Source organism: Triturus cristatus, chromosome 2_2, assembly GCF_964204655.1.
Source record: "Triturus cristatus chromosome 2_2, aTriCri1.1, whole genome shotgun sequence".
NCBI lineage: Eukaryota > Metazoa > Chordata > Amphibia > Caudata > Salamandridae > Triturus > Triturus cristatus.
The window spans coordinates 751,306,799-751,325,615 of record NC_140582.1 but is presented as its reverse complement, the minus strand read 5'-3'; the positions used below and the strand labels follow the sequence as shown (position 1 = coordinate 751,325,615).

At 48.5% G+C, this 18,817-nt stretch overlaps 1 protein-coding gene across 5 annotated transcripts in view; it reads left to right on the top strand.

Moving 5' to 3' along the window:
- Positions 1 to 18,817, top strand: part of PCM1 (pericentriolar material 1) — a 1,275,228-nt gene that overhangs the window by 421,815 nt on the left and 834,596 nt on the right. For all 5 annotated transcript variants that reach the window (XM_085641994.1, XM_085641996.1, XM_085641995.1 and 2 more), the window contains exon 19: positions 1,502 to 1,724. In XM_085641994.1, the coding sequence (XP_085498120.1) occupies positions 1,502 to 1,724 (223 nt within the window). The remainder of the gene's footprint in view (positions 1 to 1,501; positions 1,725 to 18,817) is intronic.

The window sequence follows — 18,817 nt, the reverse complement described above, 5'->3', positions numbered from 1 at the left end:
CTATCTTCAACATACTAAGGACTTCAGGAAGTCTCCTCAACTATTTGTGTCTTTCTGCGCCCCTCGTAAGTGTTTCCTCCTTTCCAAGCAGGCGAATGCTTGTTGGATTACCAGCGCTATCCAGTATAGTCACAGAACAGCGGGCAAGACCCTTGAAGGTCGGGTCCGTGCTCACTCCACGGGGGCGATTTTCTTCTTCGACAGCCCTCTTTGCCGAATTCTTATCTGGGAGATCTGCAGAGCAGCAACCTGGGGAAGAACTCATACATTTACAAGACATTACTGCCTGGATTCTTCAACGCAGAGCGACACAGCAGTGGGCCAGGCAGTCCTGAGGAACCTCTTTCATTAAATGGTGAGCTTTCCCTTTCTACCCTCCTTCCGTCTTTCTGCTTATGCTCTGTGCACATTTTTGAAGATGTATTTGCTTGTTTCTTCCTTTTTTCCTTATGTTTACAAATGTGTTTAATTTCCATTGACTTTTGATTGCAATGATTAATAATGAATGAATAAGGAATCAAGGTTCAAATAATGTGCTCATAACTGCTAGCTACTCTGATTCAAGCATGGGAATCTATGAAAGTTCCAATACTGGAGAAAGAAAACAAGTTACTTACCTGTAACTTTGGATCTCCAGTATTGGAAACTTTCATAGATTCCCATGCGAGCCTACCCCCCTGAAAAAGCTCAGCCTTCAGCAGCTTAAGTCATAATTTTATACTATGGCTACGAAAATCTGAGGGTCTGAGGTTCTCTCAGGAAGTTTCTAGAGGGTGAGGCTGATCTGATTGGTTGTTCGTTTTATTTGGTCTCTTTTACAAAAAGAGGTGGATATGTTACAAAACTAGAATGGACCTAGGCCTAGTTTCTTCTTTTGTAGCGGTTTCTATTGCTATTTTATGTATACCGGGGACTCGCATCTCGACGACGGGGAATGATTCAAGCATGGGAATCTATGAAAGTTTCCAATACTGGAGAACCAAAGTTACAGGTAAGTAACTTGTTTTCTTGGCATAGGTGGATGAGGGATAGCCTGGTTGAATTTCCCTAGCACATTGTTTTACAGAGGGTTGCTTCCTCACCCAAGTGCACTTTTTAGTACCTTTTCCATTGCAGATGACTTTTCTTCAAAGTCCTCAAAATTGTGAAGTAGCCAAATGGCAACAGTTAAAAAAGACTAAAAACATCAATTGATGTGAGTGAGGGTTTTGTTCCTAATCAGCAAAGCTTTTTAATATGGGGAACTATCATTATAAGTCAATACCTTTTTCATCATCTGCATGATGCTTCGAGAAAAGCTAAATGTATTTTTATTAAAGATTCATAGCCTTCAGGTGGTGATTCTTAAGGGATGCAAACACACTTTTAATAGATGTTCAAAATTAAAAATATCCATTATTTGTTTGCCTGAAACGTTTTCATTGTTTTTATATGCAGTGTAAGGAGGGGCAGAGTGAAGCTCAATACTTACAAATGATTTGTCACTTCTAAAACTTTTAAGGTGGAAGAATCCGCGCCCCTTTTCAGCGGATGGCAATTACCGACCTTCCAGTAAGACACGCCAACAGCAAAATATTAGTATGAGACGCCAAGAAAATCATAGGTGGGTGTCTGAGCTCTCATACGTAGAAGAGAAGGAACATTGGCAGGAGCAGATCAACCAGCTTAAGAAGCAACTTGAATTCAGCACCAACATATGCCAAACGTTGATGCAGGATCAACAGGTATGGAGCTGTCACAATTTGTTTTGATAAATAAATTACTGTTAACCACTTTATCCGAAGGGTCTTCTTATCCTGCAAAGCATGGGTGCTCTAAGCAGATAGCTATCTCCTGAGCAGAATCCAAATGCTAGTTAACCTCGAGGAATTATACACACGCCTGTCTAATGCTAGATGAGTTTAGAACAGCTGTAGAATATCAAATTCTTGAAACGTAAAATAGGTGCCAAGTGATCTGGAGAAGGTGAGTCACAAAAATGGCTTTCCTCTGATGTGTATGCTGGAACTGTTCCCAGAGACCAACCAAGCACCAAGTGGAAGTCAAAAATTCTTTAATAGTCTGTCTTTAACTATAATGCCGTTTCTGTGGCAAGTAATGACATCAACTTAAGACAAATAGTAAATGAGCCCATTAGTGTCATGTATGTGAAGGATGGGATTAACCACTTCTCTTACTCCAAGAGCCTACACCATGATGCCACAAATTGTCGACAGATGCATGATCAGCAATTCCAAGAAGGTATACACATGCTGTTCTCAAAGGAGCAGACACATTCTTTTCACAGAAAGCCTTCATTATTCCAATATTGAGCCCTGGTAAATCTAATTAAACTTGTATGTTCCTTCAGTCTGTTATGTTAATAGGCATTATCAATCAACTATTTGCCAAACTAAATATGATATTACTGCTCATGCTCAAAATAGTATTTCTGAATCCAGTTGGCTGCTTTCTTGGGACGTTCAGTACCATCAATTCTTGAACAATGTTTTCTTCACCCATGGTTGCTACTTCTAGATGCAGAGAAGACATTTGACTAATGTTGGTTATTCTTTTTTTTTAATGTCCTTCACCCGATGGGAATTTTTTATCTTTTTGGGTCCAACCCTGTTTTAAGAGCTTGTACACATAGGATCTGATAGAGACTACTAGCCACAGATTCCTTCACGTAGAATTATCCCTAGGCGTGAGACTGGATCCGTAAACTTATAGCCACAGCATCCCTGCGCGCCAGGTGGCGGGGCGATACCACGCCACTCCGCCTAGACGTCGTCCACGTATGTGACGTCAGCGAGGTCACATAAGCCCCACCCCGGTGCGCCTACGTCAGATTTTTCCTTTTCCCGCGTGCAATGCGGATCCGGTCTTGCTACGGACCTGTTTCGGGCCCTTTTTTCTTCATCATTGTTCTTCTCTTGGTGGAACAGTGTGCGAATGCCTTCGGGCTTCAAAGCTTGCATGTTGTGTGGGCGTCTTATGTCGGCGACGGACCCTCATCGCATTTGTATGTGGTGTTTGGGGGAGGATCACGGCACCACGGATTGTGAGGCGTGCCAACAGTTGAAGCCGAAATCACGGCGGGAGCGCCGCATGAAACTTCTCTTGCGCGTCTCTCCAGGTCGACTTCCTCCCCTCGATCGGCAGATGGCTTCAGATACGCCCGTGGTCGTCGTCATCGCCCTTCCCTGATGTCGTGAGAGCGACGCTTACTGGTGTGTAAGTGTCGCAGTTTGTCCACGGGGGCCAGGTTTCGGCCTGCCAGGGGCGTGGACTCTCCGCGGGTACTGCGGCCCCCCCGTGTCCTCCTACCCACCGTTTCCCGGTGATGGAGCGTCGAGAGTCCAGATGGAGACATACACGGCGGCTTTGCAGGCCTCACTGGCGTATCCTCCTCCTCCTTCCCCTCCTGGTGTGTCAGCGGTTCCCTTGCCTTGTGCGGGGCCTTCCGCGGTGCCGCCGTTGGCCCCAGCCCCGGCGCCGACTGGGTCGGATCCAGGCTTGGAGGATGTGGTGCTGTTGGGGTGTGGCTCCTCTGGGGTCCCTCCTTCACATCATGGCGTCTCTGCCTCGCAGCAAACTCCCGCGGGAGTCCCTGTGGTGTCGCATACGGTCGCCGGGGCTCGGGACCCATCCCCGAGCCCCTCTCGGTCCCTTGACAAGGTGTCTAAGGCCGAGGTGTAGCCGCTACGGCACCGGCAGCTGCCGGACCGTTCGGCGCCACAGGGTCGGTGGACTCTCATTATCCCGTTTTGGGTGGAGGCTGGGCGCCAACCTCTCTGCCTCCTCCGGGACTTTCTCGTCCCTCCATGCAGGCGGCTGCCCCATCGGAGGAGGAGTCTGAGGTTGGGTCGGCCCTGGCGGCGCCGCATGGCTCGCCGGACCACCTCTGTCGTATACTGGGCTGAGGCTGGCGGAGGGCTTCGTGCCACTCCCCTGGTCCTTCTCGTCCCTCCACGCAGGCGGCTGCCTCCCGGACGTAGAGTCTGCGCCATTCCGACACTGCCCCCTGTCCATTGCAACTCCGGCCCCGCTCCGGTCCCCGGCGCATTGTGACTTAGAGGAGCCCTATCCAGCGTCTCCTTCGGCGCAGGCTGGCGTTACCGCTCTGCCTCAGGCGGCGGACTCTATGGCCCCTGACAGGCGTTGAGTTGCGGATTCGTCTTCGGACGCTCCCTCTTCTTCGGAGGCTGCCTGCATATTGGTGTCGTCGAAGGGTGGCTCCCCGCCGTTTCTGAGGCCGCGGTGTTCGCCGGAGGAGCAGCAGGTCTTCCCTTCTTCGGCTCCTCCTACATTCCAGGTCTGGCCCCTGCTCGTTCCGCTTGGCTTGGGGGGCGGACGCCTTACTCTGCAGCCGTCGCTCACGGAGGATCTGCTTTCTCCGCCGGGGGGCCCTACAGAGGCGGGTGCGGCCTTTGCTCACGTGGTGTCCACGGCGGTGGATACTCTGCGCATGGGGGACCCGATTTGCTCATTTTCCGACAGATCATCTCTTGGAGGTTCTCCCCCAGGGCTCTGGTGGGAGGGAAATCTTTCTTCCCTTTGAGGGTTGGCTCCTTTCGTCCCGACGGGGGATTGGGGGCGTCCTGCCTCAGGGGATCCGGTGCCTCAGCACTTTCTACATCGGCACCTTCCGGCGCCGCGTGATCCTGCGTGTCTCTCCCTCCACCTCTCTGCCACCAGTCCTCTTCTGCGGACTGCCTGTTCATCCCTGCCGCCGCTGTTGACTCCGCCTTCCCGGGAGGCCTGCTGGCTGGACTCTTGGGGGTGCAACATGTTTGCCTCGACCAGCGCGGCCCTGCGGGCCCTGAACACCTTGTGTGTCCTGGCTAGGGCCTCCTCTTGTCTGTGGGACTCGGTTGAGTCTTTGGGGTCCGCAGATTCTCAGGAGACTGTTCAGGCGGACTTACGGCGTCATGCATTGGATGGCCGGGAGCTAGCAGCGTTTATCATTCACTCCGCTCTGGACATCTCTGAGGTGCTGGGCCGGGCCATGGCTTCCTCCGTCGTCATGCTTGGCTTCGGGACTGGGTCTTACCCGAAAATATTCTGGAACGGCTCGTTGATCTCCCGTTTGATGGTAGCCTGTTCCATGCCCCAGCTGACTCCGCCATCCAAAGGTTCCTGGCGGGGCTCCGTCCTCCTCCTCCTCCCCCTTATACTCTTCCTCCTTCTCCTCCTCAATGATTAAGGAGTTGAGCTGGTTCTGGTCCTTCTTGGGACGGTCGCTCTTGCGGTGGAGTGCGTTTTCTGGCCATTGAGTCCTTGTGGTGACTTTGGCAATGTTGACTGCTGGACGGCCCTTGTTCGCTGTGTTTCTTGCTAGAACTGTTACGCAGACTTGGCCCAGAGATTAGGCCTTCTGTTTTCTTTGGGCTGATTGTGAAGCCGTTCGCGGGGTGTTTTTCCCTGTGACTCTTTTTTTGTTTTTCCTCTGTTGCGGAAGTTCTTCCAAAGAGGGTTCCCATGTCTTGGGACTTAACGTACCCTATGTGGGGTAGTGGTAGCTGTTATACAGCTTGCGCTCTGCTGAGGAGTTCTGGTGGCCCTTTGGTGCCTGTTCTCCGTGGCGTTTCTGTATGTTGTTTTGCTTCTTGAGGGTGTGTGTGCGGCCCCTTGTGGGGGTGTGTCCGGCCCTTTCCTCTTCTCCCTGCTTGGGATAATTCTGTGCCCTCCCTTGTCAGGTGTTGCCCACTCGGTCTTCCTGGGGCCCTGGACTGTTTTTTCTGTTCTGGCGGCTTGTCTGTTAGCGCCGCTCTGGTTGACCTGTTGCCTTCCTTCTGGTGTGGCTTCGCCTTATTTTCCCTCGTTTCCTTGGGCCTTCTGGGCTCTCCCCCTGGCTTTGGGGGGAAGCTTATTGCCTTGAAGGGGTGTGGGGTACTTCGGCCTCTCTGGCCTGGCCCTTGGTTCCTCTATCGTGAGTGTGCGGGCCAGACCCTTTTTTCTTCTTCCCCCATCCCTCTGGGGTCGGTGGGGTTCTGCTTGGGGTGGGATCCTCTTGCCTGGGAGGGGCCGGGTATTTGCCCGTCCGCAGGTCTGGTCCCCTGTGTGACCCTCTGTCCTGTTAAGGCTGGGGTCCTTTCGCAGACCCTCCTTCCCCGTGGGTATTGCTAGGGTATCTATTCTACTTCAAGGAATCTGTGGCTAGTAGTCTCTATCAGATGTACGAGTTACTTACCTTCGGTAACGATGTATCTGGTAGAGACGATTCTAGCCGCAGATTCCTTCATGGCCCGCCCTTCCTCCCTGTTCTGCGAGGACCCGTAGGTTGGTCTCGGCACTCGCCTCCTGGTGGAAGGATGTGTTTCCTGTGAGTGCATTCCTTTGCTCTTGGCGGGTTGCTCCGTCTTGTTGCTGTTCCTTCCTCCCCTTGGTTCTCTGGAGGATGGAGTTATAGTGCTCCTGTGCCCCGCTACTCGGGCTACTCCAGGTTTGGGGGGGGGGGGTTACCTTCAATCTCGCCCCTCCCTCCCTTCCTCTTGCTGCTGTGGGTCCCTGCCCCTCTGCCGTCCTCTGTCTGGGGGTCACCTGGCCATGCCCTGCCCTTGTTCCTTGGAGGATGGTTGCCCTCTGTGCTGGGGTGGCTTGGAGTGTTGTTGTTGTTGTCCTTTCTGTTCTGGGCTGGCTCCCCTTCCCTATTTCCGGGTGGGAGTTGTAGGCCTGCTTCAGGTGTCCTGCCTTTACATATGTTCCCTGTCTCCGGGGGAGGGGAGGAAAGGCGGTAACATGCTGGCAGGGTGGCTGCTCGGGGCTCTGCTCTGTTCTTTATTCCGCCCCTGCCTTTGGAGGCTGCAGTGTTGCACCGCTCCTTATGGTGTCGCCTGTCTCCATTCTTTGTTTCTACTCTTTCGCACACCGTTCCCCTGCTTCCACAGTTTTCCTGGTCGTTCCGCGTTGCGGCGCGAAAAAGTTCTCCGGAGAAAACTGACGTAGGCGCGCCGGGGTGGGGTTTATGTGACCTCGCTGATGTAGCGTACGCGGACGACGCCTAGGCGGAGTCGCGTGGTATTGCCCCGCCCCCCTGGCGCGGAGGGATGCTGTGGCAAGAAGTTTCCGGATCCCGTCTCACGCATGGGGATAATTCTACATGAAGGAATCTGCGGCTAGAATCGTCTCTATCAGATACATTTTTACCGAAGTTAAGTAACTTGTACGTTAATCAGATATGTTGGATCATTCTGGGGGATCCAGACATGCTTGCCTCCCCTCTATTGTTATTTTGTTGCAGGGATTCTGCACAAACACAGAGCTATGCATAGGATTATAGGACCTTCGTGCATAGGGACTGGGTCATCCGACCACATTAGTACCCATAATACCAGGGCCGACTAGCTATAGTGTCTCATTTGCTCTCCTAGTCACTCACAGAGAAAGAAATGATTAGACACCCCAGAATACAACACTCCCGACTCTCTCAGGAATCACGGTTGCAGGACACACCCTTTGGCTCGCACTCTTAAATTTGTCCACAATAAGATCTGACAGAGACACGAATAAGTTTAAAATATTTATTTTAGCTAACGTGCTCTAATATGCTGTAAGCGTGCCACAACAAGCAGAAAAATGCATAATACAAATATGGTCAGCATAGCAGTTAGTCCATAAGTCATGAAAGGAGCTGTTATCATGAAAAGACAGGATAGCTTAACCTCCCTCCCCTTGCATAGAACCAGAATGATTATATATGAGAAGATCTCTCGGTGTTATTTGCAGACCCCATACCTCAGTCTATAGATGGTAGATCTGCATCATAGGTGCTGTCTCACTCTTCTCCCTGGAAAGGTCCCTATCCAAGTGTGTGCTACCTATTCATGTATTCCAATAGGACCAAAGTACTCGTTCCCAAATCACAGCTGCATCCGTATGTTTTGTCTAGGTGCTAGGTTCTGACCAGAACAGAATAACAAAGGGCATTGTTGATCGGCCTTGTTCACAATATTCAGACTAAATCCCAGGAACCTGCAGAGTGTGAACACCGCTATAGGTTCTCATGTGAAAATGTCAAAAGAGACATTTGCAAAATAAACTTGTGTAGTAACGTGCGCAAAGCAGCGGACAATCTGCAGCATGCTCATACTAACTTAGTGAAGACGACAATGTCCCCATGGGCAATGTGACATCCTCCCCTTGGTTAGGTCAGTTGCCTCAGACTAAAACAGAAATCTGAGGTAAGCAGGGGCAAAGTATCTCGATGAAAGGCCAAAGAGCCATTCAAATCCTAAACTAAATCACAGTGCACAGTAAAATGAAGCCGAATGTAGAGATAGAGAAAAAAAATCGTAATCAATACAATATCCATTCACCGCGCATCCTCTGGGCCACAGACTTCGCCGTATAAGTGTAATACCATTAACTTCAGCAAGCTGTCAGAACCTTCAGTTTTAAGAAGGTATGCTATCCAATTAAGCAATTTGAATGAGCAGACATGCTCCTCATATCTAAAGCCAGTCAGGAGCATTTCAGGGCAACCTGCATTAACTTCAATTAAAGTCTGATCCAAGAGGCGCTGTGCACGAGCATAGGTACTCCAGTCTGCCAATTGTAGGATCGTACACAAAGCGCCTACCCACGGAACAGTCCTGGTCGTGGGCCATCAACGGACCCATCAACAGTTCACAATCCAGGGCAGCGTGTGACGTATTGGAGAGGCCGACATCCAGGGCCCATTGAAAAGGGCACCGGAGGCAGTAGAACACAGGTTGCACACAGGTGAAGTAGGCATAACGGAAGGTCAGTCGATAGTCGATGTTAAGAGCTTCTAATGGCATTAAACCAAAAAGCTGTCACACCCGATCACGGTACAGCTTCAACTGGCCCCGGCTTGGCAGTACCACAGGTCGAGCAGCCATTACGGAGCAGCAGTAGAAGTAACAGAATGCCACAAACTAAGAGGAGCAACTGGGGAAACCCTACTAATACGCTGGAAAAATAGAAAGAATAAAAGCTGGGATTACTCCAAAAATAGTTTGAAACAAGGTGACCAGGCAGGGGCCTATGACCTTAAAAAGTGGGCCAGGCCCGCTGTATCATACATGTTAAATATTTGGTGAATTAATTCTCCAAAATGTAGGGGAAGATTCTTGTTTTAGCAGTGACTGAATCTCACTTTATGTAAGAGCCACTTCTTGTTGAAACAATAGCGCTTTGAATCTGCTTAGGTTATTGAAATCTGTTTTCAAAGTTGAAATGGAAGGCCACAGCGAACTATCTACAATTACGTGTGGGGGTGGAAACAAGATGTTGCGCAACATGTATACGGGATGCCGGCCTGTAAGCCGCAGCAGTTTTGGTTATTTAGGATAAGATAACTGCCGTAGGAAAGCAGAGTGAGTGTGGGAATATTCGCAGGGACCAGGGTCATCTTTAAAAAAACAAGCCAAATTAGGGGCTGAAACGTTGCAGGTGTTTTGAAGTTTTACTTGTTTACAGACAAAGAAGTGTCCTACTGTAGAGTCACAATCCTCCCCTGTAAGGAAAATATCTTTGTCCGCTAGCTGACAACGAAATGCAAATGATAATGACCTTAATTCATGAATATAACTTCCTAAGCCCTCATATCTACCTACAGGATAGTGTTTCATGCAAGCTGAAAACTGGAAAAGTGAGATGGGCAAGGAAATAATCCCATGTATTAACCACACCGCTTAATCGGTTTCTGCCACCGACAATGGTAACAGTTCTAGTTTCTCAATGTGTAACATGGTATATGTTGCATCTTTCTTCGACATTAGTTTTTGTTTATCTATTTAATAAAACGGCAAAAATAATGCAGAAGCCTTTAGGAATCCCATAGTACTCTCCCACTTTTCAGTGTTTGCCAGGTCCAGCCAAGTTGCATAACAGAACGCAGCCTATTCTGACCATGATACAACGTAGACGCTTAATTCTGAACTACGTCAATAACAGACAATACAATATTACCCAAAGTATATATACGGGAAGAAAGAGTGTTTATACTGTTGCCAACTATGGCAAGAACATTTTCTAAATTATCCTGATCAATTTAACGCATTTGTGACAGTTACCAAAATTAATTGCATGCTGCGTACACAAAACGTTTAGCTCGAGGGGATTTTGGACCTAAAAGAAAATCAGCAAGATCAATGTCACTCGACAAAAGGGAGGGATGTTGTTTCACAGACGACAGTGTGGAATGTTCCAACCATTGTTTACATAATTTTCCAACAGAATATGTGGTAACTGCATGAGAATGGGGATAACAAGGGTCAGGTCTACCTTGAGTGAACCCTGTCGTGGCATTAGTAAAGCGCAAATGACAGGCTTTGGTGTTCGTGGGTCACAGCAACCAACCCGAAGGGTCAATAGTGGATGAATTAAGAGTAATGTTTTGAAACATAGCAGTCTAGTCCTCAATCGTGTAGTTGGTATTTGTATGCCATGTGTCATAGTCAGCCAAGCAAGGAATTGATGGAGTATTCAGATTCTTAGCAGTGGCCAAGCTGAAACGGGTGGTTTTCTGAACCGTCTGATCTAAAGATATTAGTTGAGACGGTAATAAACATGCACGATGCAAGGACTCAATACGCTGGACCTGCCAACTTTTTGTTCCCCAAATAGACTTTAAATCAATCGTGTCGTTCCAATATTCATAAACGTTAGGGGCTAACTCTGATATGAAGGGCGAGTAATAAACAAATTTAGTGTGGGTTAACCTGCATTTGTTGAGAGTGGTCTCATTTAATTTGTAAAAATAGGTCTTCGGGTCTGATAAATTGACAGGCAATACTCCTGGTACAATCCTTATGACCAAATTTGTAGTAGTATTAGCTCTAGTTAACAAGAATTGAGTCACAAGCTGAGTCACGAGCAGATCAGACTGCAAAGACCTAAGTACTGCCATATGTCCTGGAAGCCAACTGGAAGAGGAAAAGGATGGTTGTATCCACTCGTATTTCTGTTTGATACGCTGGGCATACTCAGGAATGAAAGTCTTGCAGAAATTCAAGAAACCCAGCAAAGATTGCAATTTGTTAAGGGTAGATGGAGATTTGCAAATAAGCACATTTCTCCAAAAAGTGGAGGGGGCCAACCCGCTACCTTCGTTATTGCGTTCATAGCCAAGGAAAAGAACTGCCAAAAAGGCAATATGGGACTATTTGTAACCTAACGTCGCAAAATGTTTGATAATGCGATCCACACTCATAAGATGCGGCTCCATTTCGTCATCTGTCAAGTATGTCCTCAGCGTAGGAAAAAGCATTGGGGTCAATTTCATGCAAGATGGCCACAATGCGTGCTGCAAACACTCCAGGGCTATTCTTATATCCTATAGGCAATCGCATACATCATCCATGATTGCTTAAAGCACTGAATGCAGTCAAGTCTCGGCTTTCAGGAGCCAATGTTTGATGGAAAAATCTATTGGAGATGTCCAATTTAGTTTTACATTTCTTTCAAACAATATTATTTACTAACACAGAGCTAAGGTACGAATATGACTGTTCAAATGTCTATAGTCTAAAACTATACGATATGAACTGTCCAGTTTCAATATCGGAAAAAGAGGAGATCGAGGCATATGAGCTGCAGATCACACACTTAGGATAGTAGATCGCCATCTGGTGTTGGGCTCGGATGCTTGCAGGTTGTTGTTGTCTTTGATCACGAGATAGGTGACTCCTTCCTTGCACGACAGTGCGCATGGGCATCAACTCCATCGTTAGATTGTTTTTTTCCGCCATTGGGTTCGGATGCAACTTTTCCGCTCTGGGTGGAAATATCAATTCCAAGCTTTTCGAAGCGCAAAACTACACACAAAACATCGAAGCACCTTCATTCTCGACATCGATTCAGCGGCTCGATTCCGGACGTCGACGCGGGCCGCTGGGCCTATCCACGCCGTGAAGCCTACGGCTCATGGAAAGGACGTCTTTCAAAAAATGCCCCCAGTGTGGAGCAAAATTTCCGCACAGTGACCACCACAAAGTCTGCAACCTGTGCCTATCACCTGAACATGACGAGTCCAGCTGTCCAGCCTGCGCATCCTTTCGATCCAAAAAGACCATCCGAGATCGAAGGGCTCGAAGACACATCATGGCACAGAGAACAGCTCCGGAACCAGAGGACATCTTTGATGAAGGCCCCGATGTCCCGGAAGAAGATTCAGAAGATTTACAAATAATCTCAGAAGCAGACGACTCAGACGACCCCATCACTCCTGGGCAACGTGCGAGTACTACTGCCCCTGCCCCAACCCCACCAAAACCAAAGGCATTGGTCAAGACTTCGCCTGCTGGCCCCAGTCAGGACCAAAAAACACCCTTCAGAAGCCCCGCCTCCGGGCTCGGCTCCGAAGAAACATAAGCCTTCCGGTAGCTCGGGACCGAGCAAACCGCATGTCATTGTCCAACCGGCACCCTCTGCACCGAAGACAAAAGACCACTCAGCACCGAAATCGGCTCCAACGCCTTCGGCCCCGAAAACACCAAGGCCAATAGATAAACCGTCACCGAAGGTTCCCAAGCCCACAGACAACCCTTCGGCTCCGAAACCGGCACCGAAACCATCATCGGCACCGAAACCATCATCGGCACCGAAAGCATCATCGGCACCGAAAGCATCATCGGCACCGAAAGCATCATCGGCACCGAAAGCATCATCGGCACCGAAAGCATCATCGGCACCGAAAGCATCATCGGCACCGAAAGCATCATCGGCACCGAAAGCATCATCGGCACCGAAAGCATCATCGGCACCGAAAGCATCATCGGCACCGAAAGCATCATCGGCACCGAAAGCATCATCGGCACCGAAAGCATCATCGGCACCGAAAGCATCATCGGCACCGAAAGCATCATCGGCACCGAAACCATCATCTGTACCGAAACCATCATCGGTACGGAAACCAACGGCTAAGGACTCTCATACGCCTCCTAAAGCCAAACAATCCACCGATCAACCAAAACCTCGATCGGAACCGAAAAAATCGGTACCAAAGACTGGTTCTGAAGAACAAGAACTTTTTCATCCAGATCCCATCGACCCAAGGCAGAAAAAGATTTATACCAACCCCAAGACTGGACATGTCACCGCGGTGCCCTGTAAAAAAACGGAAACTGGACACACCACCTGCCCCAGTTCCTGAAAACAGGAAGGACTCTGCAACATCCCCTGTGCCTCCTTCCTCTCCTTCACTGCCTCCTATCCCACCCCCTCTGCCTACACCACCCTTACCTATACCCTCTCCATCACATACACCACCTCCACAGGAGGATGATGATGACCTAGGGGCTGGGGGTGACCCTAATGATCCGTTCACGGATCCAGACACCTCACCACTGGATGATTGGGCATTCCCTCTACCAGACATGCCTGACCCTCAGCCATATCCCTCAAAACCATTGCCTCCTGACGATCACCTGGGGTTTGGCCAATTATTAAATAGAGCAGCACTTTACCACGGCGTCACCATGCACTCAGACGCACCAGAGGAGAACTTCCTATTAGACACTTTCGAACAATCTCAAAAGTCTGTACAAATTCTACCCATGATTAAAGGAGTCATAAAACACGCCCCCGAAGTGTTTAAAGACCCCGTTCGTGCCAGGGTTCTCAACCCAAGGATAGAAACGAAATATAGGCCTGCCCCTGAAGATACTAATTACATCAAAGGACAACTCCCTTTGGATTCTTTGGTCGTTTCCAATGCTAGGAATCGCGCCAACTCCCAAACCACAGGAGACACACCACCCTCAGACAAAGAATCCAAACTCTGGCAAAAGAGTAGCAGCACAAGCCGCGAATCATTGGCGTATTGCCAACACCCAAGCCCTACTAGCACGCTATGACAGGGCCCACTGCGATCAATTAGAGACTCTCTTACAACATCTGCCAGACCAATATAAGACCCAGGCAAATGACCTTATCCAGGAGGGAAAACTTATTTCAAATGCAGCAATTAAATGTGCGCTTGACGCCGCAGACACCGCCTCTAGAGCAGTTAACACAAGTGTGCTCCTTCGACGACATGCGTGGCTACGCATTTCAAGCTTTAAGCCAGAGGTACAAACTACCATACTTAGTAAGCCATTCAACCAAGAACAGCTATTTGGGCCAGCAGTAGACACTGCCCTTGAAAAAATGAAGGACACAGAGACCGCTAAGTCCATGGGAGCATTACAGTCTCCCCAACCACGTGGCTCCTTTCGGTGCTCCTTCTATAGAGGAGCCTCCAAAAATATGAGAGCGGACACCTCCTCTACATTCAAACCCGCTACACAAACATCCCCCAGTAGAGGATATTTTAGAGGCGGCTACAGAGGAAACAACAACAAGGGGCGAGGTCGAGGTAATAACACTTGTACCTCCCCTGCCACAAAACAGTGACTTTTCTCCACTCCCCCCAGACCATTCCACTCCGGTCAGGGGAAGACTAAAACAGTTCCTACCTGTCTGGAACTCCATCACAACAGACAAGTGGGTAAGACAAATTATTCAGTATGGTTACTGCCTGGAACTCACAACTATCCTCCCACACATACCGCCCAAGCAGCGTTCCATGTCACCAAACCATCTTACGCATCTCAAACAAGAGTTTCTCTCATTGCTTCAAAAACATGCAATAGAACCAGTTCCCTTAGAACATCAGGGTACAGGGGTATACTCACTCTACTTCCTAATCCACAAGAAGGATGGGACTCTAAGACGGATACTCGACCTCAGACCCCTAAATCTGTATATCAACTCAGATCATTTCCATATGATCACTCTCCAACAAGTGCTCCCACTACTGCAACATGGCGATTTCCTTGCCACACTAGATCTCAAGGACGCCTACTTCCACATTCCCATACATCCTGCCCACAGGAAGTATCTAAGGTTTGTGGTGGACGGACAACACTACCAGTTTACAGTTTTTCCATTTGGGGTAACAACCGCACCTAGAGTATTCACGAAATGTCTGGCAGTAGTAGCAGCACATCTCAGAAGACAACAAATTCATGTCTTCCCGTATCTAGACGACAGGCTAATAAAAGCCAAGTCACTCAACAAACGTGTTCTACACACTCACCAAACCATCCAAATCTTACACAACTTGGGATTCACAATAAACTATCCCAAATCTCATCTCCAACCCTCTCACATACATCAATATCTAGGAGCCACCATAAACACCTCCACAGCCCTAGCATATTCCAGCCCAGCCAGGATAACCAATATACAAGCTCTTATCACAAAATTTCAAGTCCAACACTCCCTTCCAGCAAGAGTGTTCATGCAACTCGTAGGCATGATGGCGTCATGCATCTTCATTGTGCCTTATGCAAGACTTCAAATGCGTCCCTTGCAAGAATGTCTAGCACGTCAGTGGAACCAGGCTCACGGACAACTTACAGATCTGGTGTTGGTAGACAGCCGCACACATCGCTCTCTGAAATGGTGGAACATAACAAACCTGTCCAAAGGGCGGCCGTTCCTAGAGCCTCTTCCACACATAGTGCTGACAACGGACGCATCGCTCACAGGATGGGGAGCCCATCTCTTCGGACACACCACTCAGGGCAAATGGACCACTCAACAAAGTGCTCCATATCAATTACCTGGAACTGGTAGCAGTGTTCCTAGCACTAAAATCATTCCAACTACATCTCCAGAACAAAACTGTCCTCATACGGACAGACAACATGACAGCCATGTATTACATACAAAAACAAGGAGGCACACACTCTCTCCAGCTGTCCCAGCTCGCACAGAACATTTGGAGATGGGCCATTCCCCAGAACATATACCTGCTTGCAGGACACCTTCCAGGGGTTCACAATCAAATTGCCGATCTGTTAAGTCGCCAAACACAACAGATCCACCAATGGGAACTACATCCCCAAGTCCTACTGCCCTTTTTCCCACAATGGGGCCAACCAGACATAGATCTGTTCGCCACACACGAAAACGCATAATGCCCAACCTTCGCCGCCAGGTTTCCCCAACTCGGAGTCAAAGGGCAATGCGATATGGATGAACTGGTCAGGCAGATTTGCGTACGCTTTTCTGCCTCTCCCACTCATTCCATTAGTGGTGCGCAAGCTCAGGCAACAGTCTCTCAAACTGATCCTAGTAGCTCCCACATGGGCACGCCAACCCTGGTTCCCAACACTACTGGAACTCTCACTAGTCCCACACCAAAAACTGCGTCTCTCCCCGTCCTTATTAACCTAGAACAATGGAGAAATCAGACACCCAGATCCAGTTCAACTGAATCTGGCGATCTGGCTCCTGAAGTCCTAGATTTCGGTTACCTCAACCTGCCCCCAGACAGCATGAATATTATAAAGGAGGCCAGAAGACCTACCACTAGAGCCTGCTATGCTGCAAAATGGAAGAGATTTGCCATTTATTGCTCTAACAATCATATAAACCCACTGGATGCATCCATCCAGGACATCATTTGCTACTCACTGTACTTGCAAAGATGTAATTTGGCATACTCATCCATACGTCTCCACCTAGTAGCATTAGCAGCCTACTTACAAAATAAACAACACTTGTCACTCTTTAGAGTACCTCAAAGCCTTCATGGAAGGGCTAAAACGGATTATTCCTCCCACATTACCACCCTCTCCAGTGCGGAATCTAAACATTGTTCTTACAAGGCTCATGGGACCCCCATTTGAACCTCTGCATAAATGCGAACTACAGTTCCTCACATGGAAAGTGGCTTTCCTTATCGCTATCACATCCCTCAGAAGGGTAAGTGAAATCCAGGCTTTAACCATACAAGAACCATTCTTACAATTACACCGTAACAAAGTGGTTTTTAGAACAAATCTGAAATTCCTTCCAAAAGTCATATCTCCATTCCACCTTAACCAATCAGTAGTTACCAGTGTTCTTCCCAAATCCAGACTCGGTAGCTGAAAGATCTCTTCATACCTTTGACATTAAAAGAGCCCTTATTTACTACATTGACAGAACCAAATCATTCCGCAAAACAATTGTTTGTTGCTTTCTCTCCACCACATAAAGGCAACCCCATTTCCAAATCGGGGATAGCTAGGTGGATAGTTGAATGTATCCAAATATGCTACCACAAGGCTAAACGCACACTAACGGTTCCCCCTAGAGCGCATTCCACACACAAAATAGGGGCTTCCATGGCATTCTTAGGAAACATTTCCTTAGAAGGTATTTGTAAGGCAGCCACATGGTCTACAACATACACCTTCACTAAACACTACTGTGTTGACGTGCAAGCAAAGCTGCAAGCTTCTGTGGGTCAGGCTGTCCTTAAAACTCTATTTCAAACTGCTGCAACCGATACAGGTGACCACCGCTAGGGGAGATACTGCTATATAATCTATCCTAAGTGTGTGATCTGCAGCTCATATGCCTCGAACGGAATATGCTACTTACCAGTATGCATCTGTTCTTGGCATGTAGAGCTGCAGAGCCACACACGCCCACCCACCTCCCCGGGACCTGTATCTGTTCCAGCATTGTCTTACTTAGACATCACACATGGACATCTCTCTCTTTTCTACAAACTCCATCATTTCCCATCATGGCGAAAAACAATCTTAACGATGGAGTTGATGCCCATGCGCACTGTCGTCCAAGGGAGGAGTCACCTATCTCGTGACCAAAGACTTCTTCCGAAGACAACAACAACAATCTGCAAGCATCCGAGCCCAACACCAGATGGCGATCTACTATCCTAAGTGTGTGGCTCTGCAGCTCTACATTCCAAGAACAGATGCATACTGGTAAGTAGCATTTTCCTTATTCATTGACGAAACACAGGGTTTGAACTCGCCCTGAAATTCCTATTGAGTCAAAATGTCACTTACAGGTGCTTTGGCATCACGTTTAATTGGATACTGCGGTTGGGGCTGTGGTGTAGAACGCGAAGGAATCGCATGCACTGACTAATCCTTGTCCCAACCTGCCTGATGGCGATGTAACGCAGGAACCAGGGCTAGTACCCACTCGGAAGCATAAGCTATTTTAGTGTTTTCTGGCAGATATTGCGAAAAACATGGGAGAATAACATCCTTTGCTCTAGAGGAAGCAAGGTCAAAAGGGGGAGGCCTTTCAAACTCCGCCAACAAAATATCATAAGACGATGTGATAGTGGTCCAAAAGACTGCTTTAACAGTGCGTTTAATATCACCTTCAATTTGGAGACTTACTTCATAAAGCTTATCAGGAGGAGCAACACGAGTGTCAGCTGTCTCAACGGTAATGAAAGTCATTTGCTTTCGCCTCCATATGGTGGTGGAGCACTATGGGAACCTCCGCTGTGCTGTCGTGCAGGGTTACCGCCCAACTCCTGTGGAGGAGGAGGGTTCTCACTGTCTGAAGCATACTTTGCAGTCAAAGCTGCGACTTTTTTCTTCTGAAACTGGGCTCGATATTGAGGTGTTCCTCCTGCTTGACTTTTACCTCAAACTGGCGCTATGGGTCACGTTTCGTCTGTGTGGACTCACCCTGTCTGCGATCCTGTCGCCCTCCGCCGAATTGTTAATCTGACGGTTCCTGAAAGGAACGAGGATCCGGAACCTGAAACCTCTCGGGTGTCTTAATTTTAGAGCGGTCACACAAATCATATCTACGTTCAGAAGCGTCAGGTGGAGGCAAACCTGCACGAGAACCAGGCTTCTGTTGCTGCCGCAAATGTTTTATTCCAAGCCTTCTTAGGAAAGACTGGACAACGCTTCTTCTCAGGAGGGTGTTTACTCTGTGCCTGTGTAAATGGTCGAATCCCTAAGCTATTGCGACCCAAGGATGTATACTCCTCTGCAATAATAATCTGCAATTGTCGCTCTCGATCTACGTCTGCCACCGCCGCTAGGTGTTGGCGCAC